A 21358-nucleotide genomic window follows, 5' to 3' on the forward strand; every position below is an offset into this window, starting at 1 on the left:
GAGTGAAAAATACAACTCATTGCAATCTAAGATGCAAGACAAACGATGTGTGCAAATAAGCTAAATAAAATGATAATTTGGTTTGTATGACCAAATGACCTCACTCAACTAACACCGCAGTGTCCTTTCAAACAGGTCATTGATGGAGGTCCAGCGAACTGCTCAATAAGGGCACTGTTCTCCTGAGCCAGGGCACCAGTCCCAGAATGGTGGTGTTGTGAAGCTGCCACTGTCTGCTTTGTCTGCACCTGGACTATCTTCTACACAGCCAACATTAGACAGACCTCTACCGAACAGCGGAAACACTGTTGGTCACCTCACTGAAACTGGAAGGACTATCCATCCAACTTGAAATCTGTCAAAATGTAAGACCACAAACTTGACCACAAATTTAGCGGTGTTAAGTGGAGGCATCTTTATATGATTTGAGTGAGTATCTCAGTAACTACAGCTATGGCGAGAACTCTTGGGTATCGCAAGAACTTGCGTTTAACTGCAGTTACTGCAGCAGTATCGAAATGATACAACATATGTAAAGATTATCTTACACCGGAACGCTTCAAAGTAGACCTACATTTAATTTACTTCTCTCCCATACTAAAAACTTCCTGTGCTGTCACTGCTTGTGACCTAGTTTCTCCATAAGTCTACCTGCAAATTACAAAATGTTTCCTTTGTCCTTTCCAAAACAAAAGTAGATCAGCTATCAGAGGCAGTTGACTTATTATGAAGAATCAGCCTTATTGTACAGAAGTTACACAGAGACATAAAACAAAAAATAACCAAGAACAGGATATCCATTCTTACAGAGCCCTTGTTTTATGACTGACAGGCACCTAAATGTACCTAATACATATATGAGGAGATGCAGATAGAGAGCGAAAGACACAGAAGATTCAAAAGACATTTTAAGAAATCTAAACGCGCCCATTTATATACCAGTCTAGCCTCCAGCAATGCAACTATAGCAATGTTCTCATCAAGGCACGCCAGTAAACACAGAGTAGCTATAAATTTTAAATATTTTCTCACTGCTGATCTGATTACAACCGATTCTCTAAAACAGGTCTAAAAACAGGACTAAATACTAGGCAGTAAATATTTAAAGCACACTAAGAAATGTGTTTGGTGCCACTTACAAAACCTGATAGTGAACTAAAACATTCTGAAACCCTCTCAAAGTCCACAAGTTAAAGATTTCTTTATATCTGCAAACACTTTTTAACACATGTTAACACGTTAATGGTAAGACAGTAGTTGTTGAGAACAGTTTAATCACCAGGAAATGCATTTCTGCTGAAGTATAATGCAACCGAAGGAAAGAACATACAAGAAAACAAGGTATTAAGAGGAAAAATTTAATTATTGAAAAAAAGGCTTAAGCCATCCTCTCCACCCCAGTTAAGCCAAATATCCTGCCCCTCTCTGAATGCAACAAAAACCTGATTAATATCATCTTCCCAGGAAGATTAATTCATTTGTGAACATCTCCCCAGCTGTATATACATAGAACAATGATACGCTGAATCAGATTATCAATTCAACTACAAAGGTCTGCAGGCTCTGTCATCCTTCTATTTTAAACTGATTTCTATAAGCATCTATGGTTAAAGCCCTTTAATTAGCTACAGTATTAGCTCTGCCTGTCTGCCTCATGTTACTACTGCCTGTGGTCGTCACCATGACAACATGGGCTGCCAAGGCTTACAACTGACAATTCTCTTACCAATGAATGGAATGGAGTCCAGAGACTTGTCCAGGTTGCTGGAACAGGAGGTGTGACATTGTTCCCCAAGGCGACGTATGTGTATTTCTCGGCGTGCATCATTGGGAAGCCAGCATGCCGCCACATCTGCTGTGGAATCTGCTCCTTCATCATTTACAGCCAGAATGTATGAAGGGTGTCGAAGAGGACTGGGGTTCTTTCCAGAGGGGGGCTTCTCCCTCAGAACCACTTCGGCCTCTGTTGGGTTTCGCCCATTGACCTGACTCTGGTGGTCTGGGTGGGGAGGTTTGAGGATGCTAGCCCTCACAGGCATCTGTTTTGGGGTAGAGCATGAAGAAGACCTTATTCCTACCAATGTTGCGTCTCTGCCTCCCTCAACAGGCTGCATGCTTTCAGCCCGTATCCTGCTCGGCCCTTGTTGCGTAGTGTGGCCTGAATGGTTTCCTTTGACTGAAACTCTTTGCTCAGCAAAAGAATGTTCAGCACTTGTACTCTTTCCAAAATGAGAATGTCTGTCTGAGAGCATGGGTGAGGAGCGGGTCTGAAGAGAGTCTGGTCCTTTAGAGTAGAGAGCAGGGTTGGGTGCCCCCCTCATGCCACCACTGTATCCAACAGAAGGCCTGTGGAGCATGGCATGTCTAGGGATTGACTGCCTGCTGGGCCTTGTACCTTGGTCTGCCATTTCATACCCTCCTCTCCTCTCACTGAGTCGAACCAGCTCAGCAGGGTCAACATAGTCTGTGGAGTGTGCACGAGCTTTGTGCACAAGGCCATCTTGGGATACACTTCGAGGGGGCCAGTTCCTGGCATGGCCCATCCTCTCTACACTGCTCACGCGGTCCTGCGAGGCACTGCGTGGGGCAATCTGAAAGTGGGGTGGAGGTCCTTGGTATGACCGTTCATGTGAGGTACTCCTTCTTCTTATCCCCTTAGGGCCCCAGTTTTCTCGGGGAATGTGATGAATAGCACCAAAGCTGGTCTGATTGGCAGCTCGCAAACTGTCAAGTCTCTCCTGGATAGTCCGGCTACCATGGGAATGGATTCCTTTGTTGTCAATGTACTCCCTGTATGTCTGGTAAGTGCGCCAGTCAATGTTTTGATGGTTGCCTGGGTAGTGAGGTACCTGACCTCCATACGGAACCATTCCTGGACCACTGGGATAGACATCAGCCTTTCGGTGTTGAGGATACTGTGCCAGTGACCCGGGCCTCCCTCTGACAAAGACAGGATCCATGAAATCTATCCTGTGAGTTGGACCCTTGCGCCCCATGTGGGCTGCATCAGGAGGAACCACCACGGTCCTCACGCCGTCGTTGCGCATGCAAACGGCCATCTGGCTTTTTGGATAAGATTGAGGAGGAGGAGATGGGGGCACGGTTATCTCCTTGCGGTAACCATGGTCAGGAGGTGCTGTTGGCCCTCGGCAGACCTGCCCCACTGAGTCTGTCGCCTGGGCCATGCCCGTAGGCTTACAGTCTACTCTGGGGTAGCATACTGGGGGTGGGTCAGGAATGTGACAGGCATTTCCGCTGTAGTTGCTTTGGCCGCGGATGTAGGCATCCTGGGAGTAGGCCTAAAGACAGAGCAACAAAGCAGTGTTACAATATAGTACAAACTACATTTGCAAGTGAGTTTAAAATTCAACATTGTGCTACTAGACTTTTGCAGAGAAGCCAAGCGAGATATTACAAATGTTACTGGATGCATGTGTGTGGGCAGTGCGTGTTGCATTATGAGTGTGTGGAGGCGTTAGCAGTTCAGGGGTGTCAGTGGACTTCATCTGCTCCTTATTTAGAGTTCTTATGGTAATGTTCACAGCTGCATGGCAGATGATAGTACACTATATAAACCAAAGTAGAACATATTTTTCACTCAGAGACTTAACATGGTGCTTCATACAAATGTTTGGGTCCAGGCAGTCTTTCTCCCATATTACTACATTTGATCTCCAAACAATTATGTGCTGCAAATCAACAATTGTGATTTTCAATATAAAACATAATTTATAATTAACATTATTTATAAATTTACAATCTATATAAGGTAAATTATATAAGGTTATCAAGTAGTCAGCTATCTAAATATTTTTAAAAACGTGATTAAATAAAACAGTATGTAAAAATGGACCAATGTGGACAGATAATTTGCCCACCTCAGCCCTAATTTAGCCTATCATGGCTAAATACACAACTTGTGTCTTACAACACATAACAGGTGTGTTTGGAGGACACGTTACATTGACCTGCATTACTCATAACATATTGTACCTGTGAGGAAGCGTGAGCCGTGTAAAGGTATGAGGACTTTGATCCTACTACAAGCTGGTGTCAAATTACTAACTCACATAAAACTATGTGTACACCAGCAATCAGTACCAGTTGCTGTTCCTCCCTTTGTAAGCATGAGTGTGCAGGAGAGTTCAGAGGTCACTGGCCTTTATCACACAAATGAAATATGGCGAGGAGGATAAAGAAGGCGAGGTTTTACTGAGATGCCAGCTGGATGCCAGCTCGAGTGCTCAATCTAACAGGTACTGCAGGCACAGTACATCGGCCATTTCTACAGTGTGCACATTTGATTCAGCAACACAGAGATGACAATTAAACATCATCCAAGGAAACTAAAAAGCAATAATGCAAAATCTGAAGACCACATCCTATAATGACGATGCTGTCATGCATGACATATGGAAAATGAGAGCACGACATGTCAACGTGAAGTGGCAGCCCAGTCAGCTGTACGCTTACCAGATTAGTAGAATCCCAAGAAAAAAGGCTACCGATACAGCATGTGAAAACAAGAGCATTAAGAAATCAAGGGAAAGAGGGTGGATGAGAAAAAGATGCCAACAGAGCAAAATGCGCTCAATACATAAGACATGACAGATTTGTAGAGGAGAGAGCGTTGACCAGCCACAGCAATGCCTGTGCTTGACATGCTAAAAATATACTAGAGCTGCAGCAGGAGAGGAGGGATGAAGAAGCAAAGATGTAACAGGGGTTGCCACGTTACGACCTGCCTGTGCCAGTCAGTCCTGGGTGAGGTGGCAGGAGCAGAAGCTCGCCTTTCCTTCTGCTGTTATATCTCCATGGTTCAATCCATCTTCAGCCACACTGTTACGTTAACTGAACAAGGTGCCTCCAGTCTATGTCTCTCTCCCTCCCTCTGCTATTGCTCACATGACAGAAGCAGCAGCTGCTGATTATACATTCAGCTGTGATGGTACAGCTCCCCCTCCCTCCTCCTCTCTTTTTTTTCTCCTCAGCATCAACCTGTTCAAAACACAGGGCGGTCAGCTAATTTTATCTACTGGTTTTATTTCATCCTTCATGCTGTTCCCTCCTCTTTCCCTGCTCAGTATTTTCTCCGCTTTCCTTGTGCACAGTTACCTCCCTTTTCTGCTCCCTGAATGCAGACGCTCTCCGTCTCTTTGCTAAGCAACAGCAGCCTGTCTCCAAGCAGTCGGCGTTTGCTGCCTCCTACAGTGAAAAGTCATCCTGCTTGCATCTTTGATAATCCTGTTGTTCTTACAGCCTTCATTATTCTGCCTGCCTACATTAATAGATATTTTTACGCAGCCTCTGGCCATTTACTGTATCACAATACAATTGTAAGATAAAAATGGATTGGTACAGAGGGGGGAAACTGAGTCACAGAGAGGGTGGACCTAATGGGGAGGAGAGGTGGAGCAACAGTCAATTGGTTATGAGAAAATGATCTCGTATTAGATGTGGAAGTGAATGTTAAAAATATTTGTATTAAAATCTTTATTTAAATTGGCTCATAGCAGAAGGATATATCTAAATAGTGTATAATAATCATTGACACCATGTTTTAAATAACATGCTTGCATATTTTAGATGGAAATGTTTCTAAAACAGAGATTGAAATTACAATTCTGCAGGCCATACTGAATATTTAATTGAATTACCTTTCAAGTTAATTATGAAGATTCAGTGCAGCCATAAAGAGTCCACAAGGGAATGTTTTATGTGAAGCAAACATCTCAGGTCTTTTATTACACAATTCATAAACAGGCCATCAGATAACAAGAAGCCCATGGGAGCAGATTCCTGAGCATCATGCCGAAGCACTTACTGTGATTTACTATATATATGGAAACAGATGAGTGCACCTTCACTTAGTCCTGAATGTGCTGCCAGCTGCCAAAACCTGCCTACAGCATGCATTAATGGTTAATGATTAGCTCTACAGTGACGACAGGTATGAAGACTTATAAGAAATAGTTTTGGGGACATGTTTTATTCACAACATTTTTTTTAGAAGAGGTTTGGATAAGAGAAGACAAAGCTAATATAACAAGCTAATTTAGACTGGGGATATCTGAATTTTCATAATCAGGGATAAAACTAGCTATTTGTAGAAAGTGTTTAATTGTAACATAACTGCGCTAAAATATTTAAGCTTGACTTTATTTCTTACTTTTGTCTTTTTTATTATTTATTTTTCTGATAAATAATCTACAGTCCTTATCTTAATAATTTAACTTCATGTATTATATGTGCACATCTTAAGCTATTTTTAAACTATCTGGGATTTCTATTAAACAATCTACTCAGGTCTAATTCAAACAACAAATGTATTAGCCGACTGCTTCCTTGAACCCAGTCATAGAGCCATAGCATCTCATTCTCGGGATATTTGCAATGCGATTTGATTGGTTGATGCCTGTGCCGTCGCTTTAGAAGTCAAACTTGCTGTATAACTGAGTGCTGCAACAGGAAATGAAGCATCACTAAAAAACGACAAACATTTGTCGAAAGAAAAGAAATCTTTCATCCACTTAATTTCCTGGTTGAGTTTCCATTTGTTTCCTTTTCTGGGATTTCCCCTTTCCTTTAGTATGTCATAAATATTACAAAGGCCTAAGCCAAGGGAGATAATCTCTCCCACTCCAGTTCCTGAAATGCCCAAAACATATTGTCTGCATTGCTGGCATTTTTTTGCATAAAACATCTAAAATATCGAGCAACATAAAAATCTAACTGCTAGTTTGGCTCAAACTGGTGTAAAGCGGATATTGCATCTTGCATTGCAACCAGCTAAACAATCAGAGCAGACTGGGCTGGAACAGCGCGTTTTGGTCAGAGGATGAAAAGAGCAATGTGCTGTATAAGATTTTTTTAAATGCATATTTTGAGCATTACAACGTGTAAAACTATTTGAGTAGAACTCCAAACTAAAATCATGAACTTTTACATGTCTAAAACATGGGCACTTTAACTACACATGTTAAAGGAGGTCAATTTAGGCTGGTTGATCATCCAAACTTATTGTACATCTCTGAAAACACATCAAACACATGCAAATATAGTTGACCGCACAAATCTGACTTCCTTCAAACTGTTTTGCTTCTTTTGATCGTAGTAATCTGCTGCATGTAAAAACCACAGAGCCTCACACATGTTCATCAGCATTTATGGCAGTTATCCATGTTGTCTCAGATGTCATTAAGGACTTGAAAGTACAGCCAAAATAAAGAGCACAAAAACGTTTCTAATATTCAGCTATTAAATGCAGGTCTATTCCACACAGAATTGACTTAGGAGAAAGACTTTTTTTGCATAATACAATACCTTTGTCCCTTTTGCTAGTCATAACATATAACCTTTAAGGATGCGGTTGTGTATATTACATTATGATAGTATGTCTGTGTAATGAAATACAAGAAGTTCTTTCTCCACCGCTCCAGCTAGTCCATTTCAGCAGCAGTGTCAGAATTGGCGGACAGAAACACTTCTCTGGCCTGATTAGGAGGCCTAGATAGTGAGCTCTGATGGGATGACTGCCTGCATCATATGACTACTGTCCTAATATGAACACCCTAAAGTAGAGCAGCTCTCTGAGATAAGACAATTGGGGGCTTGAGAAACAAATCAATTTCAGTTATTTGTTAAAGGACAAACATTTAAAAATGTGGGAGAAAAGACAAATTGAATGGTAAAGAAAAACTCACCAGCTGAAGTATATCCTCATCTTTTGGCATCACGCAAAGTTCAAGAAAGTCACCACTGTTGGGGAATAAAAAGATCAGCTTACCCTCTGGAAAACACATCAACTAATCAAAATTCAAATAAAAAAATGTATATTATATCTCACCTGTCTTGGATTAAGGATATAACCTCACAATAGGCTTTCCCAATTATGCTTGCCCCGTTCACCTTCACTAAACGATCACCTAACAGGCAATAAAAACAAAAGGAGTGACAACAGTGTTATCACAGTTATCTTTACATGCATGTGTAGATTTTCATATATAGAGAGAGATTCTATACTATTAATTGTTAGTTAAATTGTACACTATAATTAATTAATAAAGTCCCCTGCTCTGTTTATCCATTAGAGGATCTACAGGACCTTTATTTTTCAAATGTCATGACCAAGTAATTGCACTCCCAATCAATCTCTCGGACGTCTCGGTGAGTAGAGCAGACTGATTATATCAATCATTGATTATTACCTGTGCAAAGCCCAGCTCCGTGAGCAGGACCACCCTCCTTGACCTGCTTGACGAAAATGGTGTCCATCGGTTCGAGCCTATTCCGCGGTCTCCCTGAGGATAGTAGAGAAAAGTAGAAATGAGTGGACACATAACAGCATATAAATGTGCTTTTTCATCAGGTTTTTCTACTGAGATACAAGCGGTGCTCCACTCTAGGTTCATTTACAAACTCTCGCTCGCATCAAGGCTGAATTTGAAAGGTAAAAAACAACAACTCCCAGAGCCACCACTGAGTAACAGACTGGGCAGTAAATTGCTTCATGACATTTATGTGAGAGAGGAGAATGACTGTGTTTGAGAGTGAGACAGAAAGTGGGCGGTTTCTCTTAAAATTTGGAGGCATGTGAATCAACATTACGAGAGCACAACAGGCTGTGTTCTGACCAGCGTATGCCCACATTTCATGAGCTTTCGAATAGTCGTGATCATTAATTGGTTCAGTGAAAAAAAACACATCTCTAAGGGGGACTTGTGTGGTTTTAGAGAAGTGGATAAAAGCAGCTAAATAGAGGAAAACCTGTTTGCTCATGCTGCTCCAGTCTCCTAGCAGCTGCACGGCTGCAGAAAAGAAGGAGGAGAGAAAAGAACGAGGGAGGGTGTGAGAGAAAGAGAGGCAAAGAGAAGGTAAAGTGACAGTGTGCTCAGCTGCACAACTCCCACCCTTTCCTTATAAAGTGAGAAATAGCTCTGGGTGCAGCCAAAGAGCAGCTGAACTTCTTTCCCGTGTAGTTAACATTCTGGTAGTGAGTCAGTGCACGAACGCTTACAAACTACAATGGCCAGTATGAAAACAGGAGTGACACATCTTGTACAGGTTGTTTTAGCTTGGTCCATAAGAGGTTAAATATTATTTTTGTCACCAAAACGTTTTTTTGCCTAAAAGTGTTGTGTTCGTAATGTGTTGGGACAATAGAAACACGAATGCAGGTGAATTAAATTAATCAAAATGCAAATGATCTCTTCAGCCAATAACTTTGAATTCATTTAACTCAGATACTTCAGCTTTCATTTGTTTCTCTTTCACATTTGAGATTACTCATGCAGAATCACCTTCTGGGGACTCACATTATATAACACTGCAACAGGAGTCCCCAAGATAGACTCCCTCTGGTGGTATACAGTGGGGCTACATCTCCCTTTTCACAATGGAGCTATTTATGAAGTAGTTTGAGCCACCATGAACATTTAAAAGTGTGGTAGACTAAGGCTGGGCAATACAACATTTCAATAATTATCTCAGTATTGATTTCATTAATAGCAATATAACAACGATTAAACATATATTGCTTCAATGCTTATGCATCTGCAAGCGCAGTTAGGAGGAAAACAATAATAATTATTATTATTAATAATAATTTATTAATTGCCCTAAAATGTAAAAAATGCTTTTTATCAAGTGTTTGTCATTCTCTGCTCATAAAGCAAAGCTTAAAACCACAACCTTTACTCAGGAGCAAAAATCTTCAAACTTTAAAGAATTAATGATGTGGTCACTATCGATATCGACTAATGTAGAGTTTATTTTATCTTTGCTTTACATAACTGCTTTAGGCAACAAAAAATATCTTAATTCTTAATACTTTTAAGCACCAAGCAAACAGTAAATCAGCAATAGTATTGTTGACACCCAAGAATTTTTGAACACTCACTAAATTTTAGAAAATGCTTTTTGTTTGCTGTATTACCAAAAGTTTAATGTGTGGATCAATATCAATTTAAACTTTGTTTCTTTAGAACATGTACACACACACGAAAAACATTGCAAGGTTTCATTTGCACTATTTTTAACTACTTGGGAAAAGGAGGAAAAATGCTTGGTAAAGAATGAGAGCTACCTGAAATTTTTTGTTTTAAAGGATATCAAGTCAAAACTACACTTGAAAACAATTCATGTAAACAATGAGCACTTGCACCAAAAGACACACTAAACGAAAGCTGTGATTGAGGGAGGGAACATTAGATCATAATTGGATCCAAACTTGACCCCAGACTTGTGACAGAGGAGCTTTGTCTCAAGAAGCAGCAGACTGTAATAGAATAAGGCAAATGATTGTGGTGTGGCACTATGGAGGGAGAAGAGCAGCACACCCACTGCTGTGATGCAATGTTCAATGCTTTAACTCATGTTTTATCACATATTGCCCTTTTCAAATAAAACCACACCTCATCCGTACGTTTAGTTGTGTCAGTGGGCAATCCTCATAGTGTCGTCATTGATTATTCCAGCAACCAAAGGTCTAAATTTGTTCCCATGACTAAGACTAAAGATTGTTAAATACAGATAGAGCACGGTTGTACAGAGGATAGTGGAAGTTTTTTTTTTTTTTTTTTTTTAAATATCTCAACTATATTTCCAAATTCTTTAAATTGCTTCTAATTTTAGTTATTCCCATACCCAGCTATGAATTTAAAAGAATCCCAACAGTCCGCCTGTGCATAGTATAGGTGCTGCTACTGACTGAATAACCACCTTCACCAACAGATAAAAAACGTTAAGATTACATTTTCAATGTCCTCAATGGCATAAATAATAAATGTCAGTGAATACAGATGTTACTTGAAGCGTATTTTTATTCTGAAAATATTGTATTTGTGTGTCGCACAGCCAGCCTGGACTGAAGTCATCAAGCTCCTACATAGTCCTGTCATATTATTTCTTTGATATGATAGTTATCCTTAATATCTCAATACCAATACTGACACAATACCACCTCACTAACCAAACACACTGGGAAAAGCAATGAAATACTAATGACAGAACATGGAACATAACAAAGAGAAATCTAGTTTGACTCAAAAGAAAACTAGTAAATGCACTCAGCCCTCTGTCAAGGAGGTGTATTGAGTCATTTGTCTTAAGTTTGCTTAAGTGTAAAAAACTGTTGGCTGTAAAATGAGGTGTGGTAGGTTCATTGTTGGCCTATTGCCTTTTTAAGGCAGCATTAAGAGATTGAGCTTTTGACCAACAAAACCCTTGTCTGAAGTTAGTACTGCAGTATTTTAACTATAATACTTTATCAAGATAGTAATATACACAGAATGTGTCCACTAAGCTTGAAACAAATCGAATGATTTGTTCATGCACAACTGAAGCCATATTGTTTTCCCTTTCTATGAGACAAATCTACAAAAATAACAGGAACCTGTCGAGGTGCAAGAACACCTGGCTTTTACAGCGACTGGAAGACAACACTTTTGATTTGCTTACTACATGTCGTGTACAACCCTTTAGAACCACAGGCTTGGCACAGCAACATTTTTGTCTCTGTTGAACTGGCATAAGTGGATTTGGACGCACCCTTAATGCACCTGCCGATCAACACTTGTTTTCATGTTCAATAAAATTGGATTGTTGAAAATTTTTAGATCATGGTGTTATTTAAGCTTTTACATGGTATACACAGTATTCCCAGTCTCCTATAGCTGAGTTTATATGATCATTCAGCTCTAAATGGAAGAGTATTGCAATACTTTGAGTATCAATATATTGTACAACACTGTTCATGCAACTCCCAGGATTCTTTAATATTCTCTTTGCCAACTCAGTCCAAAGCTCCACACTTGAGCTTGAGGTCTCCTACAGTGTTTTTTGGTTGAAGCATAAATCATGACTGGGAGCAGGCTCTTCTATAATTTCATTTGATGTTTGAACATTAAGGAGCAAACTGAGTATGCTTTCCAGCACTTCCCTGTTAGTGCAGATATCACAAAAGGGTTCATAGAAACTGTTCAAATCTGGAACAGAGACTTGATAATATCATATTATATTGTGGTTATGAACAAATGCTGTATAAAACACTAGTCATCTGATTTTTGGAGAAGACTCTATACAGAACAACATCTATGCAGTCATTTTTAACTGCCTGTTTGTGTGTGTCTGTGCAGGTCTACATGATTCATTGTGTAAATACATCACATACAGGCCATTCAGGATTTTAATTGAATGAGAACAACAATTATCATTAGTGCAGGACTGCAAGTTAATTCATGCACATGTCGAGGATATGTGCAGATGCCCACGTGACTATGTATTCTGCCTTCTAATGAATGCTGTCTCCTCGTCACAATACATGATCAGTAACAATAGTCAGATGCCTCTATATGAACATTATATCTGTATATGCTTGCTCATTTTTCTTCCTTGTCAAACTTGTGACTAAGAGATCCTTCCCTTCATAGGTCATCCCACGTTCAGCTGCAGTGGCGGGCCAGTAAGACAAGGAGGCAATTAAAAAGCAAAACTTAGGTTATGTTTCTTTTCTTGTTGTGTTTTGTGGGAATATCAACTAGTGTGCAGACATTTCCTGTCTTCTGGTTATTCGTCTGTCTGGCCACTACTTTTTTTCAAGTTTGTGAACAAAATTCAAAGAGTCAAATTATGATGTTTTGGCATAAGACATGAGACTACAGAGCAGCTCTCTCCATTAAGGGCAAAGCTCTCTGAGGTTCACTCTTGTTTTACCTTTGTTTCTCACGCTCCGTTTTAACCTACTTTGCCTCCTCCAACAACGGGGCCTTTTTCTTTTGCCAAATAGTTTCCAAACTTCCTTTGGTTGTTCCATCGTCCACCATATTCACTGGCTTGCGGAATCTACTGAGTTACTGGGGAAAACAAAAGCACAAGCCTCTTTCTGTTTTGGCTGTGCGGCGGGGGACACATCCTTTATGCTGTAAATCGAACCTTAAATCTCTTTTCTGCAAATGTTATGCCCTGTGGCAGATCAAAATTGCCTATTGAAATCAATGTTGTCATTATTTAAAAGCCATCACAGTGTGCACTCAACATCTACCTCATAATGATAAATCAACTTACTTTACTTCTACCTACAGGATCTTTAAAATATTTTAAGAAACACAACTTTGCTTGTGTTTTTATAAAAAAAAGAGCTAATGATAAAAACATTACTTAATGTCACAGTATGTTAAACAAGTCACAAGAAGCAATGCAATACATTACCATCACTTTGTTTTTAAACAAATCAGCATTAACTTTATGTGGTGTCTACCTTATTAAGTGAGAAAAACAGAACAGCAAGAGTTGAGGCTAACAAGGGGAAATAGGGTCAGACCCACACAACCCAGTAAAACGTTGAGGCCATCTCTTTCTGACAGCCTTTCTATGATGAGACTGAAAACCAGCATGAGCAACAAAGTGAAACAATATGGAGAGGAGGGTCAGTGCAGGACAGAAACAGGTGGTGCTAACCAAACCTTTCATGCCTCCACAAAGGTCAGTGACACACAGGCACTACATTGTTCTCATTGCATAAGGAAGCAAAAAGAACCAAAAGAGTGGCTGGATTAAGAGTCATTAGAAGTCAGAGGCACCGTTCTCACTCAGCAGCATTGAAGGGCAGGCATGAAGAAGAAATGTTTTTCTGCTTACCTCTGCAGCCATAATCTTCTTCCTGTTAACAAAAAACAAAACACAAACACTCAGTTGACTTTGCTGCTTGTGGTCACAGAAATTAGGCATGAGGCTCTTTGTGGACTTAGTGTTATCTTACACGACAGGCAAACAATAGGTCAGGTGTATGAAACTCAAATGCAAACAAATGCAATCCTGAAATTTACCGGGAAGCAGTGCATGGTCGACTCTGGAGGGTAAACAATGAAGTGCCGCAGGGTGAAGCCGAAGCCATGGGAGGTGCGACGTAAACGCACAGTTTTAGGTCTCGGCCATGAGAATGGCTCCTCCTCGGTTGGGTTTTGTGCTGCAGGAGAATCTGCCATGCTTCTCCACTCTGGACCGTCATTCTGCAAATACAAGAAAGATGGTGGATTCATTTTAATTTATTTGACTTGAATACACAGCACAACAATGTCAAGCTGGAGCGTGACCTTTGACAATGTCATCAGTGACATCATCTATGCTGTTCCGTCAGTGTATGAGTATATATATATATATATATATATATATATATATATATATATATATATATATATATATATATATATATATGAGTCATACAGAAGCACTAAATATAAAGAAGTATAGAAGCACTGTATAAATGTGAGTGTGTATGGTTCAATTTGACTCATAGTGTAAAAGACTTTGAGTTGTCATTATGGACAGAGAAGAGCTATATAAGTTGATTATCTATTGGATCAGCAAAGGTTTGTATCTGAAACATGGCCCGGTTATTTTCTCAACATTTCATCCATGAATTTTGAAGTATATCAGCTGATTGTTGTCAAGAAAATCGAAATATGGACAAAAAAGACAGACTCCTTCATTTAAAGATGAAGACATCACACAGATTCCTGCTTAAAAAAAAAAGAAAAGCAGAAAATGTAGCATGAAATAACTAAATGTAAAAAACAGGTGCGGAACACCAAAAACAATGTCACTAACAAAGTACACCAATTTATAAATACCAAAAAAGGAACTTCTAAGAGGAGTAACAGCACATAGAGAGTGTTAATGATTCCTTAAAGCTTGCTTTAGAGGAAAATGACCTTTTAAAAAAAAACACAAGTGGCTGTCCACTGTTTGCATTTGAGTTGTGGTATCTCATTTTCACAGCTGGAGAATAGAGCATGTCGGGCTACAGGGCTTTGGAAACCCGCTGTTGTGTTTACTGGCTATTTATAGCCTCACACCTTTGTGGTGTCATGTGTGCAGCAACATCTTACTCAGACCTCACTGTATCATATTCCCTGTTCCAGTACAAACTTCAGGAAGACCTCTTTTATCCAGTCTTGTATTTCCGCACTAAAAAATGTTTTTTTCCTTCCCGTCTCAAACAACCAACCCCCACCTCCAGCCCCTCCCCCGAAGCATAGACTTTCCCCCCCACAATGTGAGGAATTTGATGAGCATGCATTTGTGCTATCTCTGCCCGGGCACATGTTGAGTAAAATGTCCAAAAATCTGATTTAATTAACTGCACCATGTCACAACCACTAATAAACTATGATGACAAGGTTTTTCCAGGAAAGGGAGTGAAGATAACTCTGACTTATCTGACCAACTTTCATATAAAAAAAGAAACAAATCGGAACACCCCGCTCACCTGATCCAGCTGTTGCAGGGAGTTGTGAATCAGCTAAACCATATTTTAAAAAAACAATCCTGGACAGCATTTTGCTTCAGAGACTGTAAAACCACCACCCTATTCGGTTGTTCAGAGCATTTCACAGTATGAACAGTCAGCCTTTTAGTCATTACCTTTTTGGAAATATATTGCGTGCCCTGGGGTATGTACCAAGTTAAAGCATGTTTCACTGAGCTGTTTGCTGAATATTCTGCTGTTTTTTTAGCAACATGGTTTCTTTGCTTTTCAGCCATATATTTTTGAAATAAACAGTAACATAACCAACTTGATCTAAGCATATTTTAAGTGGCAATCTAAGCTGAGGAACACGTAAGGAGTTTTCGTTGGCTTGGTGTAGAGAATATGGACCCACAGTCCTACTTTGGCTGGCTGGGAAACTGAGCTACAGGTGCAGCTGACACGCATGTATTTTGATGAAACTAGCAAAACAGGTTTTAGCGTGTATAACCAAGCTTCGGCTGTTCTCTGACAGCAGCACTTCCATGTTGAAGTCTGCATCAGTATGAGCCCTCTGTGCCTTCAAGTAAACATGTAAATCTATACCCGGAGAAGCACTTGTGGTGATATGACAATAGATCAACTGGATGTTTGAGATGCCTGCATTGCTCTCCTCATGGCTCCAGGGAAAGCCAATCCCAGTCTACTGGATCTGATTTAGCAGCCAGTGCACGGAGCAGTTTCCCAGCCTCTGATCTTTAGATCTGGACAACAAACGGGGGTGTGGGCCTCCTGACAGACGCATGCCAAGAAATGTTATCATTGCCACATGCATAGTTAATACTGCAGTGACATTCCAGGACAATGAATTCCAGACCCACATTTGCCCTCATGGTTTTTTCTCCTCTTAATAAAATAGCTTCTGAGATCAGACTAAATTGGTGGTGCTCAGGGTGGCATGGCCGTGAGTCATACCATACATACTGAGCCTCAGTGTTGAAATGTCTCTTAATCATGGTGAACACATGCATCGTAGTGTATTTTAAGATGTTCCCTCAAACATCATCCTGCTTCCATAAATATCCACAAGAGCACCAAATATGTGTTAATCCACAGCAGAATATTTATTAAATAAAATTCATTCCCATCAGTTGTTTACATAATCCCAAAGTAAGTGAAATCACATATTCTGCATGAGCATAAAATCAGCACAGAAAGCCGGTCAGTTGTTTCCTTGCTTAACAAATGAAACATTGTTTGTATCAGTGTACATTTGGTCATTTTCTGAAACATTGTGAAGAAAAGCTGCATCATTGATTCCATGACCACAGAGATTAGAGGGGAGGGCAACCATTGCCAGCCACTAACATCAGAAATTTTAGGGGAAGCACTGTACGTACACAGCTGTTTACACACCACAATGCCTAGTGTCTACAGTCTGGCAAAACACCGAAAAAGAAACTGGGATTTCCACCTTGCTCATTTAACTACTATGAAACCACACTGCACGGCATGTACGTTTAAAAACTCTGCTGACATCACCAAATGACACATTACAAGCACCACATGACATCAGCTCTAAGAACGTCAGACAAATACATGGCCTGAAAATGTGAAGAAACCTAATTCTCTGTGGGCTGCCAAATTCTACACCACATCCCATTCAAACCAAGCACTTAACTGTGAAAAGCCTAAGATAATGATACAGATGGCCACTGGTGAGCCATGGGCGTTTCAGCCTTGTAGTGCACGACGAGGTTAGGATTATCATTACTCTATGTAGACACACTGTGTTTTGTGCATGCCACACTTCTGAGTAGTAACATACAGATGGGACACAGTACAGTCTTTTGTTGGATGCATCGACACATTTCAATGTCTGGTTTATGTTCATACACAATAATGACGGCTCCCACTCATACTGAAGACGAGACTTCATTCTGGAAAACCCAAACCATCAAATGTGTGGGAATTCTTTAAACAGAGACCTAATAAAGTCACATGTGTTCATTTTCTCCATAGAAATTGTCTTTCTCTTGCTCTCTCGGGAAGTGGGGGGAGGGAGTATGTAGAAACAGGTGTTTTATGGGTTGCAGTGCTCTTTCGTTCCCTCTCTCGTTGACTGTTCATTTGTGTGGACTCAGAAAAAGACAGTTTTTTTTGCAACCATGAAAAGAGAAAAGAAAGCAGACCAAGACATCAACAAATTAAGTCTGTTATCATCTCTGTGCATCCATGAGTATATAAACATTAAACTATTAAATGTAATATTCATGTTATAGAACAAATAATAATAATGATTATATAATAATACTAACCTTAACTTTATTAATTAATTGAAAAACAAGACAAATATTGTCTTGACTTTGGGTTATTGTTATTTGCTTTGACCATCCTCGCTCACTGAGATCATCGTGTATCAGCACAACCCTATTCTGAACTCCAGGAATTTGGGTGAAGACATTTTCCAATGTTCAGGATTAGACACATTCACAACAAAAAGGAAAATGTCTGGAACGTTCAGGTTAGGGGTTCGACACATCAACACGTGGCCCACTTTGATGTGAATAAGACATTTTGGAGCTGGCAGGAAAAGTTTAGGAAAATGTCAGGAGCAACCTTTGCTTTCTCACAAACAGCCACAAGTTTAGGAAAATGTCCGGTGCATGTCTGAAAGAGCAGATGCTCGTGGCTAGTATGGAAACAGCTTTCCAGAGCATTTGCGAGTATTTAAATGTTTGTTTCAGTCATCGGTAATTAATTTGGTTATTTCTCTCACAAAGCTTTGCCGAAAGGTGAGCAAAATACACACAAAATGTCACAGGCTTCTCCACCTTGGGTGACATGGATCTCTCTACTAAGTACTGCACAGAAACAAGGACAAACGGAATCACATCTCTTTCCCATCTCATGTTCTCCCATGAGTAACTGCAGACATGACCATAAGGCAACAGGAAGCAACAGGCTTCTTCTATCCAATTGAATGTCAATTTTCCCTTCCGATTGCCATCAGTTAGCCATATGATGCCTGTTCGTAGGGTTCTGTAGAAGACAGCCCATTCTAAATGAGATAAACGCTGAGCATTAATGAAGACAGTGGGAACAGGGCGGATCTGTTTGTCAATAGCCCACCTACAGTGCATAGTATGGGTAATGCTTCATCATCAATAATACATTCATAACATTCTAATTTCTGCTTTTCTACTGGGGTATAAATGCAGATATTGTGATTCTTAATCAAAAAAGTGTACTCATAAGAGTTTCAGATCAAACATGTTATAGTTTGATAGAACAAAGACCCTAGGTTTTACAAAATTCCTGCAACAAACAAGATCTAAAATCTCTATGCTATGAAGTCAATATCTAAACAGAGGAATCCAAGTAGAGGAGGGAGACATGAGCCAAGTCTGTTATTGGGATTCAGCTGCAGTGTTTGAATACCATGCTCTATTCAGTTGATAAAGCAGAAAAACACTTCAGTGTGCAAAACCCAAAGACACAAATCTTGATGGAGGAAAAATATTATTTAAATCAAATTATCACCAGCACAATATAAACAAGCATGATCTACTGGACCGTGTGATTCATCAGAAGACAGATAAGAACCATATTCAAAAATAGTATTTTCTGTGATACAGCAAAAGTTGTGAATATTTTAGGATCTCAGTTTATATTAGTAAAGTTTAGGGTAAAGGGTCTTTTAAAGTGCTCCACCCTGCCTGACTGGGACAGTAATCCGTCCTCTTTTTATAATCCCTACTGATTGTTTACAGCAGCAACAGGGGTCACATAATCTGAATAACAATAAAGGCACACCCATTCATCATCGGCATCTCTTTAACCAATCTACATCAACGGAGACCATCTCAAGTTGTTTTAGTGCATATGACACGTTTACAAAAAGATTTTATAATATCCACACAGGGAAAAATTCTGAAGTCACTAAATCTACAGTGTCATCACTTCCAGAAACTCCCAGGACCAGAGACTCCAGGGGGTTTCCGGCTCAAAATTAGCACATGAATTGGTTTGTGTGGAAGCCTTGTGAGGAGCGCTGCTAAAAGAAGGACTTCCACTGACTGCACTTTACCGAGGCTTTTACTCACCCCATACTAACACTATTATCACAATTCTTGAACACAGTGCTAACGCATTATATTAAAAGACTTCTTTTTTGTGTCAGATATAAAAAGTCTTTCAGCAACATTTAACAATAAATACTGAGACCTGTTGAGTTTATTTACAACTGTGAAATTCTGCAACAATATAATTTAAACATGTGTAGACAGTGTATCCTCAAATGACACCAATTAGATTAATGAGAAATCATGTAACATTGTGCCTGTAAAAGGTTAACTGCTCTAATATCTTGTTGTTTTCCAAGGGGTCCTTTACTGCCCAGTGCTTTGTCTTGTGATCTAAAATCTAATGAAATTCTGTACATGCAGCCTGCTAGAGGTGACAGCTTAAGGAGCTTTACAGTCCTCATTCAAAGAGTATTCACACAGAGGCAGGGAAGCTTGAGTAAGGAACAATTATTACATTGAAGATCACAGAGGAAATGAAAGAGAAAAAAAAAAATACACATTCTATACATGAGTGCACCTCAATTTCAAATAGTACATTAATATGAAGGTCTTCGTTCAGGCTACATCCACACTAATTTGTTTAGTTTTAAAATACATCACCTTTGCTAGTTCAGTTTGAAAACTCAAGCAGAAACTGAGTCAAGATTTTTGGAAAATGTGATACAGACTTCCATGTTTGCTTCCAGATTGAATCAGTCATGACTCCACAGAGATGAATGAAACGTGGATAACAATATAACTTTCAGTAATAGTTCCACCTCATTGTCCAAAACAGAAATCCCTGCTCTTTGTTTTTTCCATTGCTGCTCCTTTGTAGAATTTCCTGCAACTAAGCAACCAACAGCAGAGTAGACGGTCAGCTCCATGTTTACATCAGCATGTGCATGACCAGTGTACACAAATGATCATGTGATCTGTATTTTCAGGTGTGTTAGTATGGACAGAGACCATTTCTGATACACACACAAGAGACTGTTTTGGATTTTAAGCATTGCTTGAAAATAAAAATATGTTATTGAGGATGCAGCCTCAGGCACCAAGCTTTCATAGGAGCAGATGGTGCCCAGTCTGGTAATACAGGGGTCACAGCTTGAAAACTAAAAGACTGATCTTGAATAAACTACTTTAATACCATTGTATCATCCCACTTCCACCAGTGAAGAGTTTGATTAAAATTTCAAATCTAATTAAATGCTTCTCTACGACCATCTTCTGAACTACAATATTCAAACCTAGCTCGTAGAAATAAAAGCCCTCTTAGGCAAACTTGTGACATTAATCTAATGGTGGTAATTATCAAAACAACCAAAATAATAAAGCACAGAGTGAGATGAAGGGCAAAACAATTCAGTGAGAGCTGTTACAAGCACAAACAGCTGGGTCAAGGTGTCAAACACATTACTCCCCCGACACCAAACTGAAAGAAGGCAGACACTGAAACCAGAGACAATTGCCAGAGTTTGAAGTAGTTGTGTTTACCTCACAGAAAGAAGCTCTCGCATGTTGTCTCTCCTCATCTTCAAAAGAATTAACCCAACGTGATGCCATCATTCAACTTCACTTAAAATCCTGTTGTCCGTGAACGACCACATCGAAAAAAAAATGCAGCTCCAGCAGGATGCGAGAAAATGTATTAATGTTCCTCGACGTCCAATTTACATCTCCATTTCTGCTTGTCGTCTTACTCCATCTGTTCAAGAGAAGAGGGGGAGATGCAATTACAACATGTCACTATGCTTAATTAGTCACATTTGTGAATGAACAGCTCGGATCTGACGTCTCTCACTGTTCAGAGGTCAGCCAAAAAACATGACTCAATACTTCAGTTGTTGAGGGCTCATAATGGTGGACCATCCGTGTTTAATTTTGGACAGCATTATGCAACAAGTCTCAATCTAATGCTATTTTCTACCTGGTGTTGTTGTGCCTCGTCGTGGCAAAACTCAGATGCTGGAAAAACAAGCTGACTCTGAGCAATAGTACAAGTTAGTAAACAAAGTTTCTATATCATCATGGCCATTTCAGT

General features: G+C 39.7%; 1 protein-coding gene across 3 annotated transcripts in view; it reads right to left on the reverse strand.

Annotated features, from left to right (window-relative positions):
- arhgap21b (Rho GTPase activating protein 21b) overlaps positions 1-21358 on the reverse strand; it is a 35360-nt gene that overhangs the window by 13046 nt on the left and 956 nt on the right. Inside the window, exons 2-9 of one of the 3 annotated variants that reach the window (XM_069510639.1) lie at positions 20812-21022; positions 13824-14006; positions 13636-13657; positions 8208-8300; positions 7847-7925; positions 7704-7758; positions 4474-4501; positions 1727-3299 (exon numbers count right to left, since the gene is read on the reverse strand). In XM_069510639.1, coding sequence (XP_069366740.1) covers positions 1727-3299; positions 4474-4501; positions 7704-7723 — 1621 coding nt within the window. In that variant the 5' untranslated portion in view covers positions 7724-7758; positions 7847-7925; positions 8208-8300; ... (1 more) ...; positions 13824-14006; positions 20812-21022. Of the gene's footprint in view, positions 1-1726; positions 3300-4473; positions 4502-4741; positions 4872-7703; positions 7759-7846; positions 7926-8207; positions 8301-13635; positions 13658-13823; positions 14007-20811; positions 21023-21358 lie in introns of those variants that run through there. The other 2 variants (XM_020103518.2, XM_069510640.1) reach the window with 2 other exon arrangements.

This window comes from Paralichthys olivaceus, chromosome 16 (genome assembly GCF_024713975.1).
Source record: "Paralichthys olivaceus isolate ysfri-2021 chromosome 16, ASM2471397v2, whole genome shotgun sequence".
In the NCBI taxonomy this organism is placed as follows: Eukaryota; Metazoa; Chordata; class Actinopteri; order Pleuronectiformes; family Paralichthyidae; genus Paralichthys; species Paralichthys olivaceus.